The 25,875-nt window shown below is 46.4% G+C and overlaps 1 protein-coding gene across 2 annotated transcripts in view; it reads left to right on the top strand.

The window, feature by feature from the left end:
- The window catches only part of LAMA1 (laminin subunit alpha 1), a 679,286-nt gene extending 653,639 nt beyond the window's left edge, over positions 1-25,647 (top strand). For both annotated transcript variants that reach the window (XM_069620697.1, XM_069620696.1), the window contains exons 62-63: positions 14,345-14,567; positions 25,160-25,647. In XM_069620697.1, coding sequence (XP_069476798.1) covers positions 14,345-14,567; positions 25,160-25,320 — 384 coding nt within the window. In that variant the 3' untranslated portion in view covers positions 25,321-25,647. The remainder of the gene's footprint in view (positions 1-14,344; positions 14,568-25,159) is intronic.
- The last annotated feature ends 228 nt before the right edge of the window (positions 25,648-25,875 follow it).

Below are 25,875 nucleotides of genomic sequence, written 5' to 3'. Positions count from 1 at the left end.
AAATGGTGGAATTTAATTTGTCTAATAGGTCCTCAATAGTGCTAACACATATACTATGAATCCACTACAATTTACTGCAAAGACAAACATGCATTTCCTTGCTGGTTTGATTGAGTACCACACAGGGTAACAAAAGAGAACATGCCAATCAACAGCGTAAAAAGCCCTAAATACCAGAATATTGTATGTATTAGTAATGTTAACACACGACATGTATTAATTGTTAAGAATGAAAAACACGCAGTCCCATATTTACGTGTGCCGCATACTCAAAAATGGTCCTGAATGTCTAAATATAATGAGTCTTGTGTATTTAAAATAAGCCGTTTAATTACTATTTCCAATTCTGAGTAAGCATTCACCTAGTGATCCACACCGCTTCTCAGATCGTCACTAGACACACGCATCAAGTTGCATCAGCCCAATTAATTTCTTAGGTCTCTGTGTTCTCGCGTATCCATGCCTAACAATGAGGACATACAAAAACGTCTCCCCCTTTCTCCCAGTCTGCACGCTTTCAGGACCCGTTACCTCGTATCTGTACAATGTCATTTCACGCGTCGGCTCTGCACAGTAATGAGCCGCCGCGTTGTGCACCAGTGTTTTCATATGGTTGCCATGGTAACAGTGGTTGTCCCTTTTCCCTTACTGCTCCTGTTCTGTGGGTGCCATATTGGAATGGTAAAAGGGGTTATGTACATGCATTAAACTCCCAAGTCAAGCCACCAAATGCATAGTTAAATATGTAGTCTATGTGACAGGTTACTCTAGCATTGTTCATGACGGCGATCACGGTGTGAAGATAACGTGGCGTGTTAAAATATTTAAATTTGGAAGTGGTTTAGATCATTAAGCTCCATGTTCACAGATGCTTGTCATGCCAAATAATTGTATCAATTGTTAGTTTCGTTGTCCCTACTTAGAAATTGAGTTTTAGTATGTATAGTAAGCCAGATGTGAAGCGCTCAAGCCCAAACATCAGTATTTATAAAGTTAATACAACGGGCAAAGTAACCCTATAGCTGTCATTTGTAACATTCGAAAATTGTGCTCCGTGCCTACCAAAATGTGCATTCACATTGCGTTACTGATAAAACATTAATAGTTTGTTATACATTCAGTTATTCTGACTGGAGAGAGTGAGTCATCCCCCACTTATTCCCAGTTTAAACACAGTTTTAACTTGTTTTAATTTGTTTTAATTTGTATATAATGCAAATGGGTGACTGGTCAAGGTTTTAGAAGGACAGTTTTCATTCAGGAATACAATTATAAAAAATGCCCCATCTAATTTTCTTGATTCAGACCAAATTCTATTGATCTGAATTTACAAATCAGTCTTGATTCCGTCTGCCTGAGTTTTTCTTCAAGATTTCCTCCTCTTCTTCCCAATTTTACTTTCTGTAATCCAATACATTTCAGCTCTTTTTTATCATCCATCTGATGTTTTAACTGCCAATGATGTGCCAATGGCAACGAGGCATCCTGACTTCCAATTGTCGAAACATTTTCACGTATGCATGTTCTAATTTCTCTGATAGTGCTTCCAATATATATAATTTTGCATGGACATATTATGGCGTATACAATATATTTGGATCGACAGTTAATGTTCTCATTTATTTTCATTCTAGTTCTTCTTGAGTCCACAACATCCTTGGTTGCCTCATGTGCAAAGTGGCACATAGTACATGTTCCACATTTATGAAATCCTGATACTTTTGTATGAAGCCAAGTTCTGGTCGGTTCAGTACTCAAATCTGGGAGCAGTGAAGGACTCAAAGACATTTTCAGTGCTTTAGACTTTCGATATGTCATTTTTGGTTTGTCACTGATAAATCCTGTAAAATGAGGATCCAACTGTAGTAGGTGCCAATTCTTGTTCAGAGTTCTCCTCAGGTCTGAGCTATTCCTACTGTTGGTAGTGATGAAGTTGATTTCATTAGACTCATTCCTGTCATTGTTGGTTTTGGGCAACAAAGTTTGCTCCCACGTCATATTTGTAGCCTTCTGTTTAGCTGCTTTGATGCAATCATTTCAGTATCCCCTTTGTCTAAATCGGCCCTGCAATAAGTCACATTCTGCCACAAAGTCATTTTTATTTTTACAATTTCTCCTAGCTCTGATAAACTCGCCCTTAGGAACATTCCATTTGACAGGTCTATGATGACAACTCTGTGCATGAAGGGTTGTGTTTACCTCAGTTTCCTTGCGATATGTATGTGTGGACAGTTTAGTGTCCTGTACAAAAATTGTTAAGTCCAAAAAATTAATGGATTTACTGTTGTCCTGTCCCACAGATTTGATATCAAGGTCATTTTGATTCATTCTCAGTCTAAATTCATTGAGTTCCAAACTGGTACCATCCCAAATTAGCAGGACATCATCAATAGAGCGGACCCGCAATATTACGTGTGTTCCAAATGCTTCATCCAAATATACAGTTTTCTCTTCATACATTCCCATGAAAAGATTTGCCAGTGCTGGTGCATACTTTGTGCCCATTGCAATCCCTCTTTTTTGCTGATAGTATTTATTGTCAAACATGAAAACATTATTCTCCAATGTTAGTGTCAGCATTTCCTTGAACATTTGTATATAATGTTAGTGGGATGCAGAATCTCCTTTAAATTCAAAGTCAATAGTTTGAATAGCCGCTTGATGTTCAATAATGGTATATAGCATGCGGACATCCCAAGTTGCCAGTAGATATGATGGTTTCCAGACTATTTGATCAACTGCCTTAATTGCATCTGTGGTGTCTTTGATGAAGGCTTTCAATTTCGGTACTCGTGGTCTCAATATATTGTCAATGTACTCAGAAATTCTCTCAGTCAGCTAGCCAATGCCGCTCAGTATTGGGCGGCTTTCTGGAATTTTAACAAACTGTTTGTGTATCTCTGGCAGGAAGTACATGGTTGGAATTATGGGATATTTATTGAGTAATGCAGATTTCTCTTCCTCATTTAACAGACCTTTTCTATGCCATCCAATGATTTGTTGTTCCACTCGGAGTATAATTTTGTTCTTGGGGTTACTAGAAAGTTCCAAATAGCATAATGGTGTTGTTAGGTGGTTATATGCCATTGTTATATAGGGCTTCATTACGAGTCAGGCGTTAAGGGGTTAACGGCGCCGTAAACGGCGCCGGACCTTAACGCCTGATTCCGAGGTCCCTTAGCGCCATGGTGAGTTTAACGCCTGCTTTTTGCAGGCGTTAAAATCCATGGCGCTAAGGGACCATGGTGCTAATTACGCCACCGTGATTTATGGTGGCGTAATTAGCGCCTTCCCCACTCCCATTATGCCCTATGGGGCAAAAATGGGAATGGGGAAGGGTAAAATGGGAAATGGGGATTTACCGCCCCACTCACCTTGGAATGGGGCGGTAAATCCGCCAACCACCATGGCGTAAACACAGTTTACGCCATGGCGGTAAAGCTACGACCCAGGCGGTAACTTACCGCCTAGGTCGTAATGAGGCCCATAGTCTTGTCTGTCCATCACAACAATATTCCCACCTTTATATGCCTCCTTTATTACGATGGTCCTGTCCTTCTCCAAGTTTTTCAATGCTAATCTTTCATACTTGGTTAAGTTTTGTTTGTTGAGTCTTGTTTTTGTGTCATCATACATATTGTATATGTCCCTGGTGGTTGCTTTATAAAATACCTCAATCATATTTTCATTGGAAAATTGTGATGTAAATTTGGATTTCGGTTTGAGTTCTTTGTCCAGAAGGCATATCGGTCTGATTTCTAGTTCGTAGTTCTTTGTGATGTGCAATATATGGATTGTCAATGTTATGAAGCGAGACTAAAACTACATTAATCATGAATTAGGCTTTTTGAAGAGCACACACAGAAAACAAAATCATAGTAAGGGGTTGACAATGTTGGGATTGGCAATGTTGTCATTTTGGGTGAGATTAACTGAGTTGCCCAAGAGCACAGACTAGGGTTAAATTGTAATCCTGGGATTTTTGCTCTGTCTGCAATGCCTGGTGTGTGACACATTATTTCACATCTCTTTTCAGAAAGCAAGGTGCACTTTTTTGTAGGTTTACCTTTCAAGATCTCAGTTTATATGATGCTTTGTGATCTGATTTTGAAAGTACACAAAGCACATGATAAACCAGCATGAACAATGTTAAGCCAGGAATCCTATTTTGGGGGTTCTTTGACCACTTTTCAAGTCCCCGCAACACTCGGCTTTTTCCCCTGTCTTTTTTGGATCCTTCACCAAGGATGCAAGCCTTTTAACGCATTGCTATCCCAGAGTATGTTTTTGGTAACCATTGGGGGTACCAATGTTTTTTGGTTTTTGTTTTAAATCAAGCTCTCAGCCATTTTGTGTTCTAGGGCTTCCCTTTGTTTAGGGGATCCTTAGTAAGGGTCCCCGTTTTCAATTTTTTCCTGATTTTTATACATAAATACAGACGGAAATCAATCTGCTTTCTGTCTGTATTAATTTATGAAAATGGAAAAAAACAGAAAAACAGATCTATGTCTGGTTCTCTATGATGTCTCTCATACATCGCAGGCCAATCGCATTGCAGCGTGGCAGCATGGAGAGAGTAAGAGGCATGTACAAAATAGTATTAAAGTTCTCTAAATTGCTGACAGCATATATCTTAAGACAGCAGCAGTCACAGGAGCAACTGTTTGCTCCTGTGACTGTTATGGAAAAAATGGAGCTAGTAATTATTTCCATTATGGCTACATGTGTAATTTAATAAATACATTTTTAATTAGAATAAATGCAGAAAAATAATGGTTGTGAATTATCTTTTTATGTGACAAAAAATAAATGTGGATAAATGGTGAACAAAGGGCAAAAAATAAATATGCACAAATACAGACAAAAATGGCAGAATTTATTTTTCATAAAACCGGAAGCCTTAATCATGACATAGACCTTAAAATGCCTTTTATGATCACATGGACACTTTGTGAGCCTACAATGGCAGCCTCTATATTGCTCCTAACTGGTCTAGGCCAGTTTAAGACCCTGGACTATTCCGCTCACTTGGCACCCGTTCCCACCTCCTGTGCAGGGAGGTGGTGGCGGTCGGGGAATGGGCCTTCATGGAAGGGATTTCGATTTCCTCAGGCCATCTCCCGGGGGACAGCAATGCAGATGCGGACCAGCTCAGCCGCTTGGGGTTCAACAGCTACAAGTGGGAGTTACACATAAACTCCTTGTTGCCCCTGTTCCAGAGATGGGTGTTTCTGGATCTTGACTTATTTGCATCTCCTCTGAATTCCAAGTGGCCCCAGTTTGCACCTTGGACAGGCCAGAGTCAGTGGACTCTGGGTGCCACGTTCCAGGTCTGCTAGCACTGTGTTTCCTCCCCCACCGTTGCTCCAGCTGACCCTCTCCAAGTTCCGTCGTTCAGTGGGCTGCAGCCTCATCCCGATCACCCTGCAGTGAGGGTGTGGTTCTCCGGATCTACTGCAGTTTTGCTTCCAGGGACCGGTCGATCTACCAATCCCCAGCAGGGGCTTCCTGACGCAGTAGGGCGGGGCAGTGGGGAACCCGGACCTAGCCAGGCTGGACCTAGTGGCCCGGTTCCTGAACAGATGACACTTCACCATGCACAGTTCTCTGAGGACAAATGGGATATCATTCAGGAAGCCAGGAGGCCGTCTGCACGGGCTCAGAACAAGAGTAAGTGGACATGATTTTGCCACTGGGGTCCTGACAAGGGGCTAGACCTCCTTACCTGCTCCTTGGGCAACATGCTGGCTTTTTCCACACATCTGGTTTTAAATTCGGCATTCAGGTCGATACCTGCTGCACTTATCGGGCGGCCATTGGGGCCTACAAAAATTCCACAGAACACGTGTTTTCAGCAGCCAAGCCAGTGTTTAAGGCCCACCTCAATTACTTGTCTAGGCTCCTTCCTCTGGTACACAGGCCTCATCCGGTCTGGGACCTTAATGTGGTTCTGGCGGCCTAACAGCACAAGCCCTTTGAGACGATGGCCTTGGTGAACATCAGGCTGGTGACACTGAATACGGTATTGTTGGTGGCGCTTACTTCGGCGCACAGGGTCAGTGAGCTGCAGGCTTTGTCATCATGCAAGCCCTTCACCACATTTCATAATGACAAGGTCATTTTGCGCACTCATCCTACCTTTCTGCCCAAAGTCTTCACTCCATTCCATTTGAATCAGGAGATCTGCCTGCCAGTGTTCTTTACGAACTCGCAGTCGGGTGCCGTAAGGCTTTGCATTCCTTGGACCTCAAGAGAGTCCTCAAGTTCTACCTCTCTTGGATAAAATCCTTCAGGAAGTCTGAGGCATTTGTCACGTTTGGGCGCATGTCCCCAGCGACAGTCCCAGGCTTTAAAAGCTTCTATCGCCCATTGGATGGTTGTTAGGAAGATTTATAATTTGTATGCTTCATCCCCTCTCCTAGTGAAACCCCCCAGCACTTTTTGCTGGACCTCTGGACCTCTTTCTGAAATCCTGAATGAGTGGAGCCTTTTTCCACTAATTTATTCTTATAGGTTCTATCTTTTGGAACTCTATAATTTGTATTCTACCTGCCCTATGGAGTCTATTTTCCTCCAAAACTCTTAAAGGCATCTGTAATTTACTATTGCAGCACACTTATGGGCAGTGTTGCCGGGGACCCTTAGGGTCCTCCTTTGAGATTATTTTCTTTATCCTAGAGTAACTGCAGTTCTTAGTATCTCTCGTAAAACTGTATAGTCTGAGACATTGGCACACACCACCTTATGTGGAGTACCAAAGGGATACCTAGTATCCCCCTTCTCTCTGCTCCTGTGACTTTTTAGGAACATAGACAAACTCCTAGCTATGGCTGATGGCAGACAAACTTTGTTTTGAGCCATCTCCCGAGGTCCTGTGAGTTTCCAGAGCTGCAGAACCCCAATACCAGGAGACCTGTAGCCCATTTTGAGTGCATCGTCATGGAAAGGACGAAACTGTCCAAGTCTTTGCTGAGCCCTCAAGGACACTTCAGAGACACAATCCAACCTGTCCAGACCCCCTCATCAGAGTGTGGGAGTGCAGGAACCGAAGAAGATTGACCGGGCAAATCGTGTCATTTGTTGGTGCTGCAGAAACGGTGCCAAACCCGCAGAGTGACAAAAGAAATGTTGATGAAAGCCATGCCAGAGGTCCTTCCTCGACACTGCTGCTGAGAGATCCCGTCCATTGTCCTGCCTTTCGTCAGCAGACCAAGGAATCCGGAACCCCAAGGAGACCCCTAGGGTCTTTCATACCAACCTTCTGAAGGCTTATGTCTCCAACCAGCGATAGGTGTTATGCTAGTCACCTATGATCAGGAAGAAGAGGAGAGTGAGCCTCTTCCAGATCTTCTAAGGGAACATTCTTCTGATGGGTCAATATAAGGGGTAAAACTCTCGACTAATCTGACAATGCAGCAACAGCCGGAGTACAAAGATTTGTTAACTCACTTTGCCCCTCTGTTCTCACTTACACCAGGCTTGACCCCTTGGGGCCAACATGACATTAACACTTGTCATAGTGTACCTGTTAAAAGCAGGGGCTACCGGATGTCAGATAATGTGAGGAATCACATAAAGGAGGAGATCAACAAGATTCTTGAGCTTGCAGTGATTGAACATTCTACAAGTCCATGGGCTGCCCAGTTGTGTTTGTGCCAAAGGCAGGAACTAAGGAACTTGGATTATGTGTGGACTGTAGGGCATTACATGCAGTTACCAAGGCTGATGCACATCACTTGCCAAGGACAGATGGACTGGTGGATAAACTGGGCTCAGCCACATTCCTCAGTACTTTTGACCTGACAAGTGGTTATTGGCAAATTGCCATGACTGACCATGCCAAGGAAAATACAGCATTCTCCACTCTAGAAGGCTTTTACCAGTTTAAGGTCATGCCCTTTGGCTTATAGAATGCACCTGCCACAATGGTTAACTATGTTTTGAATGGGTTAGAGGAGAACTTCTGCATGGCATACTCGGATGACACTGCAGTGTTCAGCCCTACCTGAGAAGAACATCTTGACCACCTGGGACATGTGTTGCAGGCACTTCAACAGGCCAATCTGACCATCAAAGCAAGTAAATGCCAAGTTGGTCAGAGTAAAGTTGTCTACCTTGGTCATGAGGTAGGAGGAGGGCAGATTAAGCCCATACCCAGCAAAGTACAGGCTGTGTAAGACTGGGCAACTCCAACTATTCAAACTAAAGAGCCTTCATAGGACTTACTGGTTACGACAGGAATATCATTGAGAACTATAGGAACATAGCTTCTCCTATGAATACTGTATCCTCTCCCAAGTACCCTAAAAAGGTCAAGTGGAATGAGGACTGTGAAAAAGCTTTCCAAGGGCTGAAGGGTGCCCTCTGTAAAGCTCTAGTGCTGAGAGCTCCAGCCTGTACTGAGGTTTTCTTAGTCCAAACTGATGGTTCCAACACACGGATAGGAGCAGTCTTGAGTCAATTTTATAGCAAAGGCAGGGAGCGCCCCATCTGCATTATTAGTAGAAAACTAAAAGATAGGGAAACCAGGTGGGCAACAATTGAACAAGTTCAAACCATACCTCTTTGGAACTACTTTCAGGATTAAAACTGACCACCAACCCTTAAGGTGGCGGATGCAGATGAAAGGAGAAAATCCACAATTGCTTCGGTGATCCATAAGCCTAATAAGCTTTGTCTTCACTCTTGAACACAGGTCAGGTACCCAACATAAGAATGCTGATGGTCTCTCCAGAAAGTATGAGCGACTAGATCAAGGGATTCATCCAGAAGTGGATAAGACCCTCCTGTCCCTAGTCAGGGGGGGATGGAGGGGGATGAGTGTTCTTTGTCAGCCCTTCCACCATTCTGAGAGGGGGAGGCCTGTGTGTGTGTTTCACCTTTGGCGGGAACCCTTGGCTGTCCCCACCTAGGCTCCAGAGTGTCTGGGCAGGCAGGAAGTGGGAGAGGAGTTTTGCACCCCCCCTGTCCTTTGTCTGCCAGAGTGTCTGAATGGGACCAGCTACCACTGGGGTCTAGCTGTCCTGATTAGACAGCTAGACGCCCTTTTCTGTAAACTGCTGAGGAGGATTGCAGAGGAGTGAGAGCTGGACCTGGATACAACTGGATAAAAGGTGTGGCTCCTGGAGTGAAAAGCAAGTCAACCACTGGAAGCAGAAGAAACCGAAGATGAAGATGACGTTGGAGTGCACGTACAGGTGTCCAGGGAAACTCCCTCTCACCTCCGACTCAAGCTGTTGCTTGCATCCCTTTAGTGAGTGTTAGGGAGAATTCTCAAAAATGTGCTAATTCCCTCCACCTTAGAGACCCGCAGCAACTTTGCTGGATTTTGAGGACTTGATTTTTTTAAAGTGCAACCCTTTTTCTCACTCTCTTGTGTATTTTATTGTGATTTTCTACACTGTTTCTTTTTGGTTATGGAGTCTAACCAACTCCATAGGCATCATCTTTTACAATTGTGTCACAAAGCACCTTCAGTGCAGTGACACAGTGAAGTCTTTCAGAGTTCCCAAGGTTTAAATACCTTCTCTGGGATCAACTACTTTTTCCCAGAACAGTGGAGTGAAATTGACTTCACTTAGTCCTGTAAAATTCTAGACCCAGCAAACCCTATCTTACAATAGAGTGCTGGAGGGGTTACTTAGAATCTTCTATGTCTAGTTACTCATGTAGCATTCATATGTTAGCCATTCCTCTCAGAATGGCTGATGGCAATGGTTTTACAATGAACTACCATAATTTACCCCGACCGCAAACTGTTCGCAGCTCCGGTAATGTTAAATCACGGGAGCCATGTTTTTCAAAATGGCGCTGAGCCTCCTTTGTTAAAATGGTCTCCGGTCTTCTTTTTTCGCCATTTCCTTGTGGAAAGGTCCTTCTCGAGATTTTCTCTGTGCCTTTGGCGGACTTCAGGAGTGAAACCCGCCTCTGGCTCGAGAGTGTCTGGGGTAGGCAGGAAGTGACGGAGGTGCCCGAATATCCTGTGCTTAGTCTCCTAGGAGACCCAAATGCACTCTGTGACGATTGGCTGGCTGACTGTCTGGCAAGGACAGCCACCCTGCTGGGTGAGTGGCATCTAGGCTGGGATGATTGGGAGAGAACTGAATAAAGGGCAGATCTCTTGGCTTGGAGGGCAGAGTCGACCACAAAGCCCTGCTGCAGGTCTGAATCTCCATGTTCGCATCAACAGAGAAGCCCTGCAAGGACGACTTCTCCCTTTGAGTTGGTGGGACCAATCAACTTCAAAGTAAACCACCTGGACACCCATCTCGGAGCTAGTTGCATTTTCTCAGAGTGCTGCAGGAAACCGTAGAGCCAGGGAGAGGGACACCAGATTGTGTGTGTTGCTTGTAAGCTGGCCGAAAGCTTTTGGAAGATACTCCGGACTCCCACGAAACAGGACTGACCAAGCCTGTCCCGCCTCAGTTGAGTGCAGGACCTCAGATGTGAGGAAAGTCCACCTTGACAGCCATGAACCGCGCTTATTGCTATTTGCTGTACGGCAAGGAGCTGAAATGCGAAACAGCCACTGAAAGTAAAGTTTTCCGGTTGCCAGCTTTGACGGTACCAATACAGTGCAGGAGTCCCCCGACGTCCTCCCTCTTGCCCCCACAACTGAGGTTCAGGAACAGTGAGATCTGCAGAGCTGTACAGGAACCGAAGTCGTCAGCTGCATCCTTTTCTTCTTTACTAAGGTACTGTAAAACTAGCCTAAGAGAACTTACTTCTTACTGTGGAAGTGCTTGAAACTTCTGCAATTCACAAATCTAATCAACTTGTGGCCCTACATTTGGTTCTTGTTTTTTTTATCAAAGACTCCTAAGTACGTGTGCAAAGTCTTTTCCATTTACTTACCTGAAGTGCTGCATACTATACAAAGACTTTTGCCAATTGACTTTGGCTTAGCCTGTTGAATTGAATGACTCTAGTCTTGCTATGTGAAAGTATTTGCCCTGCTTAAGAACATGTGTATTTCTTGTGTTCTAATAACTTTTGCCTTTTACAATCTATTAAGAGTATTCTGTATGCCAACAGTAAGGTATTAATGTCCCCAGCACCCTTGTTACTGAAGTCACTTGTGGGTGTATGTTGTGTCTGTGGGCCATCCCAAAAGGGCCTTGTCTAACCCAGAAACTCAGAGTGTACAGTATTGAAGTATATTTGTGTGTTACTATTTTATTGCTCCCTTCAGAAGAAGGCTTTATAACTGACTGATAAATTATTAATTGTTTATGCAAGAAACTTTGAATGTAAGAGTTTATTTGAATACCTGTAACTGTGAATCTTTGTGTAACTTCACTACAACTCACAGTTCCCCTCTTGAGATAAGCCTGGCTGCTCGACACGCTACCAAAACTGTGTAGTACAAGCTTATACCAAAGGTTGGGTTGCCTGTACCTGTAGTCATAGTTGTTTGGAGTGTTCCCAGAGGCTACTGCATACAAACTTTGCCTAACAGCGAGTCCTTTAACAGGGTCTCCAACATTGGTTAAGCCTTCTTGTATCTTCTTTCCTAGAGAATAGAAAGTATTCAAAGGCACTTTTGACTTCTGCTGCTTTTCAAGACTTTAAGCCTCTCCGAACTGCCTTTTAGCTACTGTTACGTTTTGGACTTTAAAAGACTTGCTGTGCAGGGAAACCACCTCTAGAACCTAATGCTCTGCTAGGATAACACTAGCCAACTGTTTTCCTTCTCAAAAATCCCTATCATATATGTGTATGCAGACTACATGCAATTACTGTATTACTTTGTGGGTGCTCATTATTACCGATAATACAGTAAATCTGTCAAAATCCTGTAACAATTATGCAAGAAGTGACCTTTTGACAGTATTGAAAAGTATACCTTTGTGTGTTGGTTTATTGTGCTAAGTATTTAACAGTGACTTGTGTACATATAATAAATCTATATTTTAATATAAATGTATGTATATGTGTTTCGTTGATGTGCATTACTAGCTAGATTCAGTGTGCTTACCTACAGCTTACATCTTCCTCTTAACATAAGCCTGACTGCTCTGCCACTCTACCAAGGTCTCTGGGTAGTACGGACTGTTACAAAGAGTTGGGTATCTATAAACCACTGGGATAACGTACTAAAGTCTTACATCCAAGTGTGACTTTAGGAAAACTCCATTTTCTGAGGCGTATGCAGCCATGGCCAAACCAGTTCCGGGGGGGAATTCATGCCCATACGGTCAGAGCTAAGGCTGCGGCTGTCGCGTTTCAGAGACATGCTTCTTGGGATGTCATCAGCAGAGCGGCTACTTGGGCCACTCCGTCAGTGTTCTGTAAGCTTTATTTCCTGCTTCAAAAGAAAAGGGGTGCCTGGTCTTAATCCCTGGTCCTCCAGGCTCAATATATTAACAATAAGCAAAAAATGGACCACTGCGATAGGAAATAGCCAACTTAACACATTTATCTTTTTACATATACCAATAAGTGCCAAATATTAAATTCAAAATCTTTTATTTTCATAGCAAATATAAAATATCTTTTTCTTAAAATATTTAAACAAAAAATAATGATTTTTATCTTCAACTCATACTGATTCACTCCTACCAATCATTCACTATTAATTTCTAAAACAAACAAATAACATATACTTTTCTGATATAATAATCAGCAATGAAATTCTTCTTGTACTGTGAAAAGTCCTCCACCAAATGGTCTGATGGTTCTATCCGTGTGCTGCTAGTCACACCGATTTATCTGTCTACGCGTGTTTCGGTTGTCTGTTAGGACATCAAAAACTTTCGCCCACTTATTAACGCAACCTTCGTCAGGACCAATATGGGGAGTTTCCCCATCCCCATTACCAACGACTAGGGTGAGTTACACCACTCAAAATCATCACATCAAAGTGTTTTTTAATGAAAACACTCAAAGCTTATCCTTTCTTCTTCAAGGGAGGTTCTTCAGTCTCCAGAATATACATTGTGAGGGTTGATCATCGGGTTGTTCAGATCACTTCATCTGCCTATGTTATTCCCAATTGCAAATTCCAACTTTCAGAGCTTATTATCCAAAAGTACCTTCCAAGTCAGTAAATCTCTTTAGATCCAATACAGCATACGCCTCACATCTTACTCGCAAACAGTACTTCTGGCGCCTTCAGGATATTATTCCCTGGAAACCAGCTCCAGGCGAGATGCAGAGTTCAGTCAGGTGGTTCAGAACCTTTTTGCTTCATCCTGCTTATCACAGCTCCACCCTATGTTCTTGTTCGGTGGAATCACCCACAAGGATGGAGGAAAGGGGATGGGACGTATCGTATGAGCAATTAAAGTTACTCACTGTAGTGACTAGAGTACTCATAGGGTCTCATTATATACCGCCCAAATTTCTGTTACCGCCACTTGGTCCGCCGGATTACAAGTAGAGATGGCTTTGTAATTCCCCATTTAATTTGAGTCCATTGAACTCAATGGGGTTTTTTTGACAGAATTACTGTGGCAGAATATCTGCTGTGGTAATTCTGCCGATTCTGTTGATTTTTTGGCAGTGAGTTGGAGGATTTACCCCCAGGATATTCCTGGAGGCAAATCCCCCACTCCAGGCCCAAACTCGTAATTTGGCGTAGTGGTAAAGTTGTCGATAACAGAGTTACTGCCAAATAGTCCTTAGTCCCCTTTCCTCCATTCGTCCCACCCACCTTCCACCGCTTGTATGCCAGGGACTAACGTATTCAGCATAGGCAGGTATTAAAGTGTTGTGTTAAAAAGGGGACTGAGATGAGGCGGCGAAGAGTGAGGCTTCAGGGGGCGTTCCCACACCCAGGCCACGCCCCCACACGCTGTACTAAATTTAATGGGAAGCTCAATTTTTCACTGGCAAAGGTTCCGGTACCGTATCCTTGTTGGGGTACACCCACAAGGATGGAGGAAAGAGGACAAATGACTATAAATACTCTAGTCACTAGAGTGAGTAACTTTAACACATACTCCTACTCTCGTATCAGAGCTAATTTTTTCAAATGTTTTAAAAAGCTCCTGCAAGCAACATGCTATAGACATGAGCCATTGCCCGTAATCACTGCTACGGCACATAGCCTTTACACCCCGACTACTTTACCCCTCCCCTTACCCTTTATTAAGGAGATTTCCCTCATAATCACAGACGATAGTGTTTGAAAATATTCCCTTTGGAAAACCACATATTTGATGTCTATGATAAAATCATTGTTCTTTCAAGCATATTGTCCCATGCAGAAATACAGAGGGTAACTAAAACTGACAGTATTTTGTTCTCAGACGTTCACATAAACTTGTTTACTTTTTTATGTTATAATGCCTCCTTGCTGTAATTTCTTCTTTGATCAACATGTTTTCTAATGTACGTCCAGGTTTTGTTCCACGTAAACAATGGTGCTGGCAGAATAACAACCATCTACGAACCAAAGGAAGCCAAGGCCCTGTGCGATGGAAAATGGCACAAACTTCAAGCAAACAAGAGTAAACACCACAATATTCTAATTGTTGACGGCCACTTGGTGAGGGCCCAGAATCCCCATGCTCAGTCTACCTCAGCAGATACTAACAATCCGATTTATGTTGGAGGATACCCTGGTACGTACTGAACTTTCTTCCCTCTTTAAAATGTGAATACAACAACTGCACATCAGGAGCTCACATTACAATCCAAATATTAGTTTAGGTAGAAAAACCTTTTGAATTGCCTGTTTGTCATACAAGCACTCTCCTTAAGTATTACCAATTCTTTAGAATAGCTATTGCCAGCATGTTTTGATAGTCCCCTGCTGAGGGCTTAGGAAGACCAGGTGTTAGTGTATATGCAGGGTTTGCAATGAGTTGTTCCCGACTTCCACCTTTCCTTTGTGAGAGTCGGGAAAACTGAGTGGACCCTGCACATACACTAACAGTTGGTTGTTCTAAAGCAGTCTGGCTCCCCTCTTAGAAGGGCACAGGGAATATAATCTTTTTTTGTTCTGAAGTCAAGCATTAAGAAATACCTGCAATTCATGGAAGTTCATACAAAATACTCACAGGCAAGTCTTATAACCAAGTAGAGACAAGAAACATAACACTCTTCGAAACAGCAGAACACAATTTGCAGGTTGATAAATGTTTAAGCTACTTTAGATGAATTGAAATGTGTTCTAATGCTTATTGTTATTATTATTATTATTATTACATTATTATTATTATTATTATTATTATTAAAGCAAAAAAGGCCTTCAAAATAAAATTGAATGTTAGTATCATTTTACATATAGGTAATCCATGTCAGTTTGTGTAGTTAGTTTGGGTAGGTTTAGGGGCAATGTTTCTTTTCCCCATCTACTTCATTGGGGCACACAGGATGTGAACTATTTTATTGCCCTGACCTGATTATTGAAAGTGCAGTCTTTTTAAGCCTTTTAAACCTCACTCCCTTGCTTAAGACATTTTGTTTTGGGGCACTGGTCAGTCCTTAAGACTACCACTGGAAGGGGACTGTGTCTCCCACTTAAGTCTTTTCTATCTCAACTAACTCCCTTAAGGAGAGCATTGCAGGAAACCTTGTTTTCCAATTTGTTTTTGGATAACAGGTACTTTTGACATAGTAAGTGATGCCCAGCCAGGCTGTTTGCAGTGGCACCTTTATTTTTACCATTTTGGGTGCACTCATATGCACCGTACTCGTACGTCCCGTCCCCTTTCCTCCATACTGCATGGGCATCCCTTCCAAGGGATGGGAGTCAGAACCTTTTTCTCCAGAAAAAAACCTTCTTCCCCTTTAAATTTAGAGGCGCGCTGGGGTGTGGCCCAGGAAGCATGGGCTGCCCTTACTCCACCCTCTGGCGCCACACCTCAGTCCCCTTTTCCGCATCGACGGGAACCGGCCGAATTCACCAGCTCTCCTGGGTTTGGCTTTGGCCATGTAGTTCCACGTTCGGATACTTCTTCGCTTTGTTATCTTTTTGTCTTTTTATTATTCAGGCAATCGGTCCCCAGGCGTCGCGCTCCTCCTTGGGGCATGTCGACTTCCACAGGGTACAGCAGGTGTCCATCCTGCAACTGGCTTTTCCCAACTTCAGACCCACACACCCTCTGCCTGCATTGCCTTGGCCCAGACCACGGTTGGCAAGCTTGTTCACCGTGTGGCTTGGTGTTCTCGAAAGCGCTGAAGAACAGACTAGCCAGGTAAAGGGAGCTCTTCCAGAAGTCGCCTCCAGAGGACCTCAACAACTTCGTAAACATGGAACCAAGCCCAAGGTAGGGCTGACATTCTCCATCGCACCCCGCAAGGGAGACTCCTTCCCAGGGACTCTCCCGCACAGGAGGGACCAGTCAGTTCCTTCTACCAGCATGTACACTGAGGCTGCTACAGCTACCGGCCTCCGGGCCGAGGGATCTTTGGATCCTCCCAGTAACAGTGTTGAGGGACTGGAAAGTTCTTTTACCGGGTGTTCACCCGAGGGGCTCCGCCTTTATACCGTCATCATGGCTGAGGGGCTACGCCCTAATACCGTCAATACGTCCTAGGGGGTGCCTAAATGCAGCTCTACTGACCCCCAGGTCGAGGGTGTCACACCTACCGGGCCTCAGCCCAAGGAGAAGGGTAGGCCTCATGATCCACATGCAAGAGTCTTGGAGGAGGCTGGGCCGAGCGGGCCGAGCAACACGTTGCAGGCATGTGGCAGGTAGCTCGACAAAATGGCCATGCGCCAGACAGAGGCACCGTCCGATGCCATTCCAGGAATTCGGCGAAGAACGAGTGTCAAGGTTGGACTGACCTCAACCAGGTACGTGGCCTACAGCCTACCCCTCTTTTGCGCAGGGCAGCTTTCCTTTGCGTCCATATGGGCAGGGTACGCAGCGGCTCCAGCAGCTCCCCGCTACCCCGTCAGCACCCCCTGCCACCTCCTCGGCCAGTGAAGAGGTTTTCTTCGAGAGGTTCCTTGGCCTCATGAAGTCACCTCGGATGGGGGTTATCCTCAAAGACAGCATCAGGGAAGTCCTCCCCACAATGCTAGCAGCACCACAGATGCCTCCGCCGGTGCTCCAGGCCCTGGCGCAGCTGCCTCCTCCGGCTCCTCAGCCGACTCCTCAGGCAGTTCCGTACCAGCCGCCGCTGCCTCCTCAGCCTCTGGCCGCGGTCTCTGTACCACAGCCTTTGGCGCCAACTACTCCTCTTACTCCACAGGATCCCCACGATCCACAGGATACGGATGAGGAGGAAGATCCGGATATGCCATTCTCAACGGTCGAGTCTTTATCTATTCTGACAAGGACCACGCCCAAATTGTGCACCCAATCTCAGCAGCGCTCCAACGGGGGTTGTACGTACCGAGGGTTACGCAGCTTCCAGGAACGGAGATCCAGGCAGCCGGACCACTCGTCGTCTCAGAACCAGCGCAAACAACAAAAAGGGGGGGGAGTAAGGGCTTTTTCCAGTCCCCCTCCTCCTTGACAGCCTCTGAGGAAAAGAAGGCATGACACGCCCCTTTGGGTCCAATTGTCTCCGGTGAGGGGCAGGCTTGCTCTCCATGCACATTTCTGCTACCAGAATTTCGTGGACCCCTGGATCCTCTCTGTAGTATTCTCGGGGTACCGCCTCCCTATCTCAGCCTCTCCTCCCTCCTCCCCTCCACTCCCACAAGTTGGGACAGCAACTCTTTTAGCAGAGATCCGGTCGCTCGTAGAGAGCCAGGCAGTGGAGGAAGTCCCAGCCTCCCAGCGAGACTTTGGCTTTTACTCCAGGATTTCCGCCTTTCAGAAGAAGAACCAGGCGGGCCTGAGAGTTGTGCTGGACCTTTCCACCCTCAACCTCTCCTTACCCCTGCAAAAATTCAAGATGGTTACGCCAGCTTTTATAGCGTAGACATTGGACAAGGGAGACTGGATGTGCTCCCTGGATCTGAAGGACGCCTACCTATGCGTCCCGATTTGGCAGCCCCATCGTTCTTTACTATGGTTCAAGATCATGGGCTACCATTTTCAATACAAGGTCCATACTTTTGGCTTCAACTCGGCCACCAGGGACTTTACCAGGCTCATGAATGCGGTGACGGCCCTCCTCAGAGCGCAGGGCCTCCACATTTACCCATACCTCTACAACTGGCTCGTCAAGGCTACATCACCGGAAGCGGTTCTCCACACTTCCCATGCCCTTATGAACACACTGCGCGATCTGGGCATCTCGCTCAATCTCAAGAAGTTGCAGCTGCTGCCTATGCAGACTCTGACATTCTTGGGCCTCATCTGGGATACGCGCTCCGAGAAGCTTTTTCCGTCGGAGGACAAGATCTCGGCCATCAAAAGGGCCACCACCCACTTCCTCAGCAGAGAAGTGACCTCGGCATGGTGGTACCAACATCCCCTGGGTCTATTGGCAGCAGTCCTATTAGCCGTCCCACACACAAGACTAAGGATGAGGAGGATTCAGCTGCACTTCGCGGCATCATGCAACCAGTTGCGGGGCTCTCAATCCAAGATGATCAACGTTCCTCCATCTCGCCACCCGGACCTAACATGGTGGTCGAGAGACTGTAACCTACGGACGGGCAAGCCCTTCCGGCTGCCCACTCCGCAGGCCACCGTCACCACGGATTCCTCGCTCGACGGCTGGGGAGCCACCCTGGACGATCTCTCACTCCACAGCACCTGGACGCGACAGGAGCAGGTATTCTACATCAATTGGCTAGAGCTGAACACCATCTGGCTAGCGCTCAGGGCATTCCTACCACTTCCTGTCCTCATCCACAACTCGACCAGCATGTACTATGTCAGCAAGCAGGGAGGCACCAGATCCCCTCCTCTGTGCAGAATGGCAATCAACATGTGGGAGTGGGCCCTGGAAAATGACATCTACCTCACGGCAGTCCACCTCCCAGGGGAATACAACCTGGAAGCGGACAGGCTCAGCAGGCTGGGAGCGGACAATTACGAGTGGCAGCTAAGTGACCTCATTATTCAGGAGATCTTCAGCAGGTGGTGTCATCCCCAGGTGGATCTCTTTGCCACCTGGCACAACAAGAAGTGCCCTCAGTTCACCTCCTGGCAGCGACAGGGACCCGGCTCCCTGGGTGATGCATTTCGCCTCCAGTGGAACGGCATGAAGGCCTATGCCTTTCCACCCATGTGGCTGATTCACAGAGTAATTTGCAAGATCAAGGAGTCTCGCCAACTCCACATCATTTTAATAGCTCCATGGTGGCCGGCCAGGCCAGGGTTTTCGGAGCTGCTCAGCCTCTGAGATGCCCCGATTCACCTCCCGACAGGCCCAGCACATCTTCTGGCACAGCAGGGGGGCAGAGCCATCCACCACGCACCACAGAAACTAGCCCTCACAGCGTGGTATCTGAGCAGGCAACACTGCGGCACCTCAGCCTCTCACAGGCTAATCTGGAGATCATAAAGGGCGCTAGGAGCAAGGCTACCAGGGCCCAGTACAAAAGCAAATGGACCAGATTCTGCCACTGGGCAGACTCCAAAGAAATCGATCCCCTGGTGTGCACTTTGGACGACGTGCTCTCCTTCTCGGTGCACCTCGCCCACTCTGGCGTCTGCCAAGAGGGAGAACCACGAAGGCACAAACCTACTGTCAGGATGGATTGGGTTCCTATGACTCTGGTCACTTGGACCACTTCATACCCGACCTTCATGGGACAAACACGGTACAGTGAGGGCATGTACTCACAATGTGGAGGCAAGCAACAGGCCTTTATGCTGCCACAGCTGGCACTGGTGCAGGACTTCTCCCAGTCCGCCTGCGAGGATCGCTTCTTCAACATATTTTTGACCCTTATGTGGTCTCCACAATTGGGGAACCTTCTTAAAGTCATAATTCAGGAAATGCTGCCGCCCACACCGCCTACTGAGCCGGTACCTGCACATCCTGCACCGCCACCATCACTGCTGCCCATGCCTCTTGTAGCTCTGGTTGCAGTGTCTACACCTCCAGTTCCAGCGCATGGGCCAGCTCCAGCGACACACCTGACGCCTACGGGCCCCTTCTAACTCAGGTGACCAGCAAGACACTGATGAGGAGGGGCAGGACATGCCCTCTTTGGCAAGGGCATTTCATGATAGAATCACTGGCCTAGGTGAAAACCTGGGCATCCCTCAGCCCCAGAAGGAGCTGCCAGAGTCGGGGGTACTGGCGGAAGTACTCGCCATCAATGCGGAATCAAGATCTGACAACCCGTTGCAGAAGGATGTGGAGGCTCTGGCGAAGAAGGGTTGTCTCAAGCCCCACTGCACTCAGCCGGTAAATAAAAGGCTAGATGAAAAATTCAGGCAAATAGAGGGTGACATACTGCTCTTGTCAGTTCAACCCCAGCCACTGTCGTCGGTCCTTGCGGCGGCGTCTATGAACTCCAAATTTTCAGACCTCTTTGACGAGCACCTCAACTTCAGCACTACTGGGCAAGGAAGAAAAAATGGAAGAAGCCTATGGGAAGAAGGTGTACTCAAATGCAGGGCTCCACCTCAGAGAGGCCAACGCCAATGCCATTCTAGCGGCTGCTAATCAACTGATGTGGAGGGAAATTGCTGACTTCCTCCCGGACATTCCAGCAGACAAACAAGCCTCCTTCAAGGCAGGACTCCCCGAAGCAAAACAAGTGGCACAGAACATCATGCAAACCATGGTCGCGCATATAGATACGGCTAGCAGGGCAATCTGCATGGCGATGGACATGCGAAGGAAGGCCTGGCTTAAGACGACCAGGTTCAACCCTGACGTTCAGGACAGAATCCTAGACCTGCCTTTCAAGGGCAGCGACTTGTTCCATTCAACCACAGAGGAACCAGATAATTAGAAGAGCAGTTAACAGAGGGCAAAATCCCTGGCCTTTCTTTCTAAACCAGCATAGGGCCACACTTATTCAGACAGAGGGTGGGCCTTCGGTTTCCGGGATTTCCAGGACCACCTGGCCAGGCAACCACACAGGTCGCCCAGCCAACATAGGTGAAAACACCAGAAATATTTGCACAAGGGCATCTTTCAGTCCCTGTCATGTGCCTCTGACCCAAAGAAGCAATGACGCAATGACTGCTTGTTTCAGATCCACAGCAACCCAGTCAGGGGCAGGTTGGCCCTGCATAGTCAGACTTGGTGCCTATGCTTTCCGGATTCATGGGTGATTCGGTAGTCCCCAACAACCCCCCCCTATTTCCTCTCCTCCCACAGATCGTGACTCCTTCACTCTTAGCAGAGATACGTTCCCTTGTGAAGAGCAAGGCGGTGGAGGAGTTTCCTCTCCCTCAGCAGGGGCAGTGCTTTTACTCCTGCATCCTTGCTATTCAAAAGAAGAACCAGGCGGGCCTGCGAGTGGTCCTAGATCTTTCCTTCCTGAATTTGTACCTACCTCTGTAGAAGTTCAAAATGGTGATGCCAGCGCTTATAGCAAATACGCTGTGTGTGTGGGGGGTGGAGGGGCTGGACATGCACCCTGGATCTGAAGGGTGCATATTTACATGTCCCTAGAGTGCAATCTCATTGGGCCTTCCTCAGGTTCTGCGTCATGGGGTTGCACTTTCAATACAAGGTGCTGCCGTTCGGCCTAAAATCAGCAGCAAGGGTATTCACAAGGCTTATGAACATGGCGGCAGCCCTACTCAGGTCGAAGGGCCTCCATGTATATCCTTACCTCCACAACTGGTTAGTCCAAGGGTGGTCACCGGAGCAGATCAGGTACTCAGCGCCCAGATTCATGACTACACTCTATGAACTTGGGTTCTCAATCAACTTCCAGAAGTCTCACCTCTGTCCTACAAAAACACTGGTGTTTTTGGGGATGCTGTGGGATACTCAGAAGCAGAAATGTGTTCCCCACGGGGAAGAAAATGGCGACAATCAAATCTTCCATTGCTCACTTCCTCAGCAGAACAGTAACTATGGCTTTGTGGTACAAGCACCTGCTGGGAGTACTGGGGGCATGCCTTCTGGCTATCCCTTACACCAGACTGAGAATGAGGAGGCTGTAGCTGCATTTTCTGGCATCCTGGGACCAGGAGGAGTCTGGTCATCAGGGAGCCCCGGTCACTATACCCGCTCACATACAGCAGGACCTCACATGGTGGGAGCAGGATGCGAACCTCATGGTGGGCAGACCATTCAGACTGCCTCCAGCAGATCATACTATGACTATGGATTCCTCACTACAAGAGTGGGGCGCTACCCTGGGGACACATTCAGTACACAGTCTGTGGTCCAAGCCAACCAACAAAATCACATCAACTGGCTGGCAATGATGGCCATTTGGCTCGCACTCAAGGCATTCCTCCCACTAATCAGGAGCAGTGCAGTTTGTATTTGGATGGACAATTCTACTTGCATGTATTACCTCAATGAGCAGGGGGGCACCAGATCCCTGCTCCCATGCAGATGGCCCTCAGTATTTGGGAGTTGGCGATTGCACAGTACATCTGGATCTCAGCAGTGCATCTGCTGGGAGAATCGAACCTGGAGGGGGACAGACTGAGTCGGATGGGCTCATAGAACTACGAGTGGCAACTGAAGGAGAGTGTCCTTCAAGAGATTTTCAGCAAGTGGGGTCACCCGGTAACAGACCTGTTTACGATGGAGAACAACCGGACTTGTCAGCAGTTCGTGTCCTGGGGAACACTTTTCAGATCCCATGGGATTGGATGTGGGCATATGCATTTCGTCCTACCCCTCTCATTCCCAAGGTTGTTTGCAAGATCAGGCAGACCCAGTGGCTGCATCTCATTCTCATAGCGCCTCAATGGCCAGCCAGGCCCTGGTTCTCAGACCTTCGACAGCTGTCAGTCCAGCCAGAAGTGCCTCTCCCGCTTGGGAAGGGCCCGCTTCTCTCACATCAGAGGAGAGGTAGTCCTTCACCCCTGCTTGGAGAGGCTAGCATGAGCAGCCTGGTACCTGTGCAGGTACCTCTTCAACAGCTCCGGCTGTCTCGAGACAACCTGGGAGTCAGGCAACTCAAAAACAGCACAAAAGCAAATGGACCAGGTTCTGCTTTTGGTCCAAGGAAAAAGGAGTGAACCCACTATCTTGAACGCTGGACCAAGTGTTGTCTTTCTCGGCATACGTAGCCAGATCAGGGGTCAGGTTGACACCTGCCAGGCATACCTAGCGGCGGTTGGCGCATAAAGCAACTCGGATAGATTTACTTTCTCTTCTGCCAACCAAGTAGTGAAAAGACATCTGTTGGGGTTAACCAGGCTGTACCCGCATGTCAGACGCCCACACCCAGTCTGGGATCTTAATGCGCACAAACCATTTGAGCCCATGGCCACAGTGGACATCACATTGGTCATGCTCAAGACGGCACTACTAGTGGGGCTTACTTCAGCTCACAGAGTTAGCAAGATTTAGGCCCTTGTGGCTTCCGAGCCCTACACTGTTTCATCGGGACAAGGTTGTGCTCCGCACTCACCCAGGTTCCTTCCAAAGGTGGTCTCCTCCTTCCACATTAACTAAGAAATTGTGCTCTCCACTTTCTTTCCAAACCCCAAGGAAAACACAGAGAAGGCTCTTCACTGTTTGGACATCAGAAGAACACTCAAATTCTATCTTGACAGAACCAAGGCCTTTCGCAAGACAGATGCCTTATTCATCACATTTTGCGGGTCAAGGCCTGGACAGCAAGCGTCCAAAGATTCAATAGCTAGATGGATGGTTGCAGCCATCAAGGAGGCATGCAAGGCTAAGCACAATGAATCACCATGGGGCATGCACGCTCCCGCCATCAGGGCCAAGGCAGCAACCATTGCCTTGCAGGGCACCGTACCATGGCAGGTGAATAGCAGGGCGGCTGCATGGGCCATCCCATCAGCCGTCTGCAAGCATTACTGTCTGGATACCAGTGCCAGGGCTGAATCAGCATTTGGCCAGGCTGTCCTTCGTAATCTGTTTGCCTAGAGTGTCAAGCTCTTCTGCCCAGGGCGTTGTATCATTGGTAGTCCTCCATACAGGATGGAGGTAAGGGGGCGGGACGTAGGAGTAATAAACTGTTACACACCAGACTTCCTCCATACGTCCCAACATCCTTTCCCCTAGTAAAGGGCAGAGAGGTTGAGCAGTTTAATACAGCCGACCAGTCAAAGGGGACTGAGGTATGGCTCTGGTGGGTGCGGTTACGGGAGCGCATGCACCCGAGGCTGTGCCCCGGTGCACTTATACATTTAAAGGGAAAGTGTTATTTTTCTGGTGTAAAAGGTTCTGTTCCCGTCCCTAGTGAGGGATGCCTATACAGGATGGAGGAAAGAGGACTATGGACTAGGAATACATTAGTCACTGCGGTGAGTAACACTTAATTTTTCTTGGAACTTGGCTTTTTGGCTGAAAATATTGCCTGTGTACCCCTTTCTTCAGACCAAGAGTGCCCCCTTTCATTAAAAAGTCTGCATATTCTCTTTCTTCTCTTATAGGGATGGTTTATTAATATTTGTATTAGTTGTGTATATTTTTAGTTTATTGAAGATCCCTATTTTATATAGAATCTTGATTGGATATTACTTTATTTTTGCCCCCGGTGCTATTGCTGTCTGCATGCTTCTTTATAGACTTGCATGCCCTCTGAAGAGTATAGACGAAGTGGGTATACCCGTCAGACTGTGCCTGTTTCACCTTAAAGATTAGGCTCAGTGTTGGTTTACTAGTACCTTGGGGCTGAATGAAAGTTATATCCACTGCTCATCCATGTACACTTGCACAGCTGTAGGAATTTCGTCAAAGGTACAATTTTTCAAAACGATTGACTGCCAGGGGTATGCAACCTGTGGCTCTCCAGATTTTTTGGACTACAACTTCCATGATCCCACACAATTCACTGTGCTCGCTAGAGTTAATGGGAGTTGAATTCTAAAACATCTGGAGATCCAAAGTTGGTAGATACCTGCACTGGGCGGTGGTGTTAAAACAATGTAGATTGTTGAAGAATGTAATTGACTTGATAGAGGGTGGAGTCCCAAATAAAAGCAGGGAGCGTGGCAGTCACCATTTCCTGTTGCAGGAGGAAGTTGAACGTGAGATGGTGTACAAAGAATCATTTTGAATGTGAGGTCTGGTTGAGGCCAGAAGTTGTAGAATTCTGAATGTGATGGAGAAGGAAACGACAGTAATAGCCTCCATTCATGCATGAATTGCCATCAAATTGCTTTGTTAAAACATGTGCCAAAGGCAGAGAAGCAAATCTTCCTAAGTCTTTATTTTGTTTTTTTCTTCACAGCCACAGTAAAGCAAAATTGCTTGACAAGCCGGACTCCATTCCGCGGATGTATGAGAAACCTCCTTCTGACAAAGGGACAGCACACTGAGGCCCAGGACTTCAGCAAAGCCTTTGAGCACCCTGGCGTCCTCGCTCACTCCTGCCCAGTGACAGAACACTAAACCTCAGGGACATGTGTCTACTTTTTGAGGCACCTTTTTAATGAAGTACCTTCAGAGGACAAGAGTCCTCTGTTTTAATAATTTGCTTCCCAACTCAGGATCAATATTTTAGCCGCATGTTTTGCAAGTACATTTTAACTGCAATACATTTGTACAACAAGTACCTCTACTGAAATGTTAACCAAGTGACTAGAGTATAGTTTTTCATTTTTTAATTAATCGTTGTTTACAGTGAAGGCTCTTCTGATTACTTGACAGTATTACACATTTTTGTATTGGTCATCAGACCACTTACCACACAAGCAATAAACTAAGCATGATTTTCAACTTTGCATTTTGGTATTATTCTTAAAATGGGCTTTCTGTGTAACGACTGAGAGGTATTGCTGTACTCCAGAAGTACATGAATGGAGTGGATATGAATGCCCTATTGGTCTTATAATTTTTCGATTTTGTTTATATTTCTGTGTTTCAAACAGATTGCTTCCTTCTAGAGATTCCTCATCTCTGAAATTGATCCAGGTGCAGATTGGATCTGGAAATCTTTAAACTGCT

Source organism: Ambystoma mexicanum, chromosome 5q, assembly GCF_040938575.1.
Source record: "Ambystoma mexicanum isolate Mex_15411 chromosome 5q, UKY_AmexF1_1, whole genome shotgun sequence".
NCBI lineage: Eukaryota > Metazoa > Chordata > Amphibia > Caudata > Ambystomatidae > Ambystoma > Ambystoma mexicanum.
Note: the sequence above shows the minus strand (reverse complement) of the source record. Positions and strands in the feature narration are given on the sequence as shown.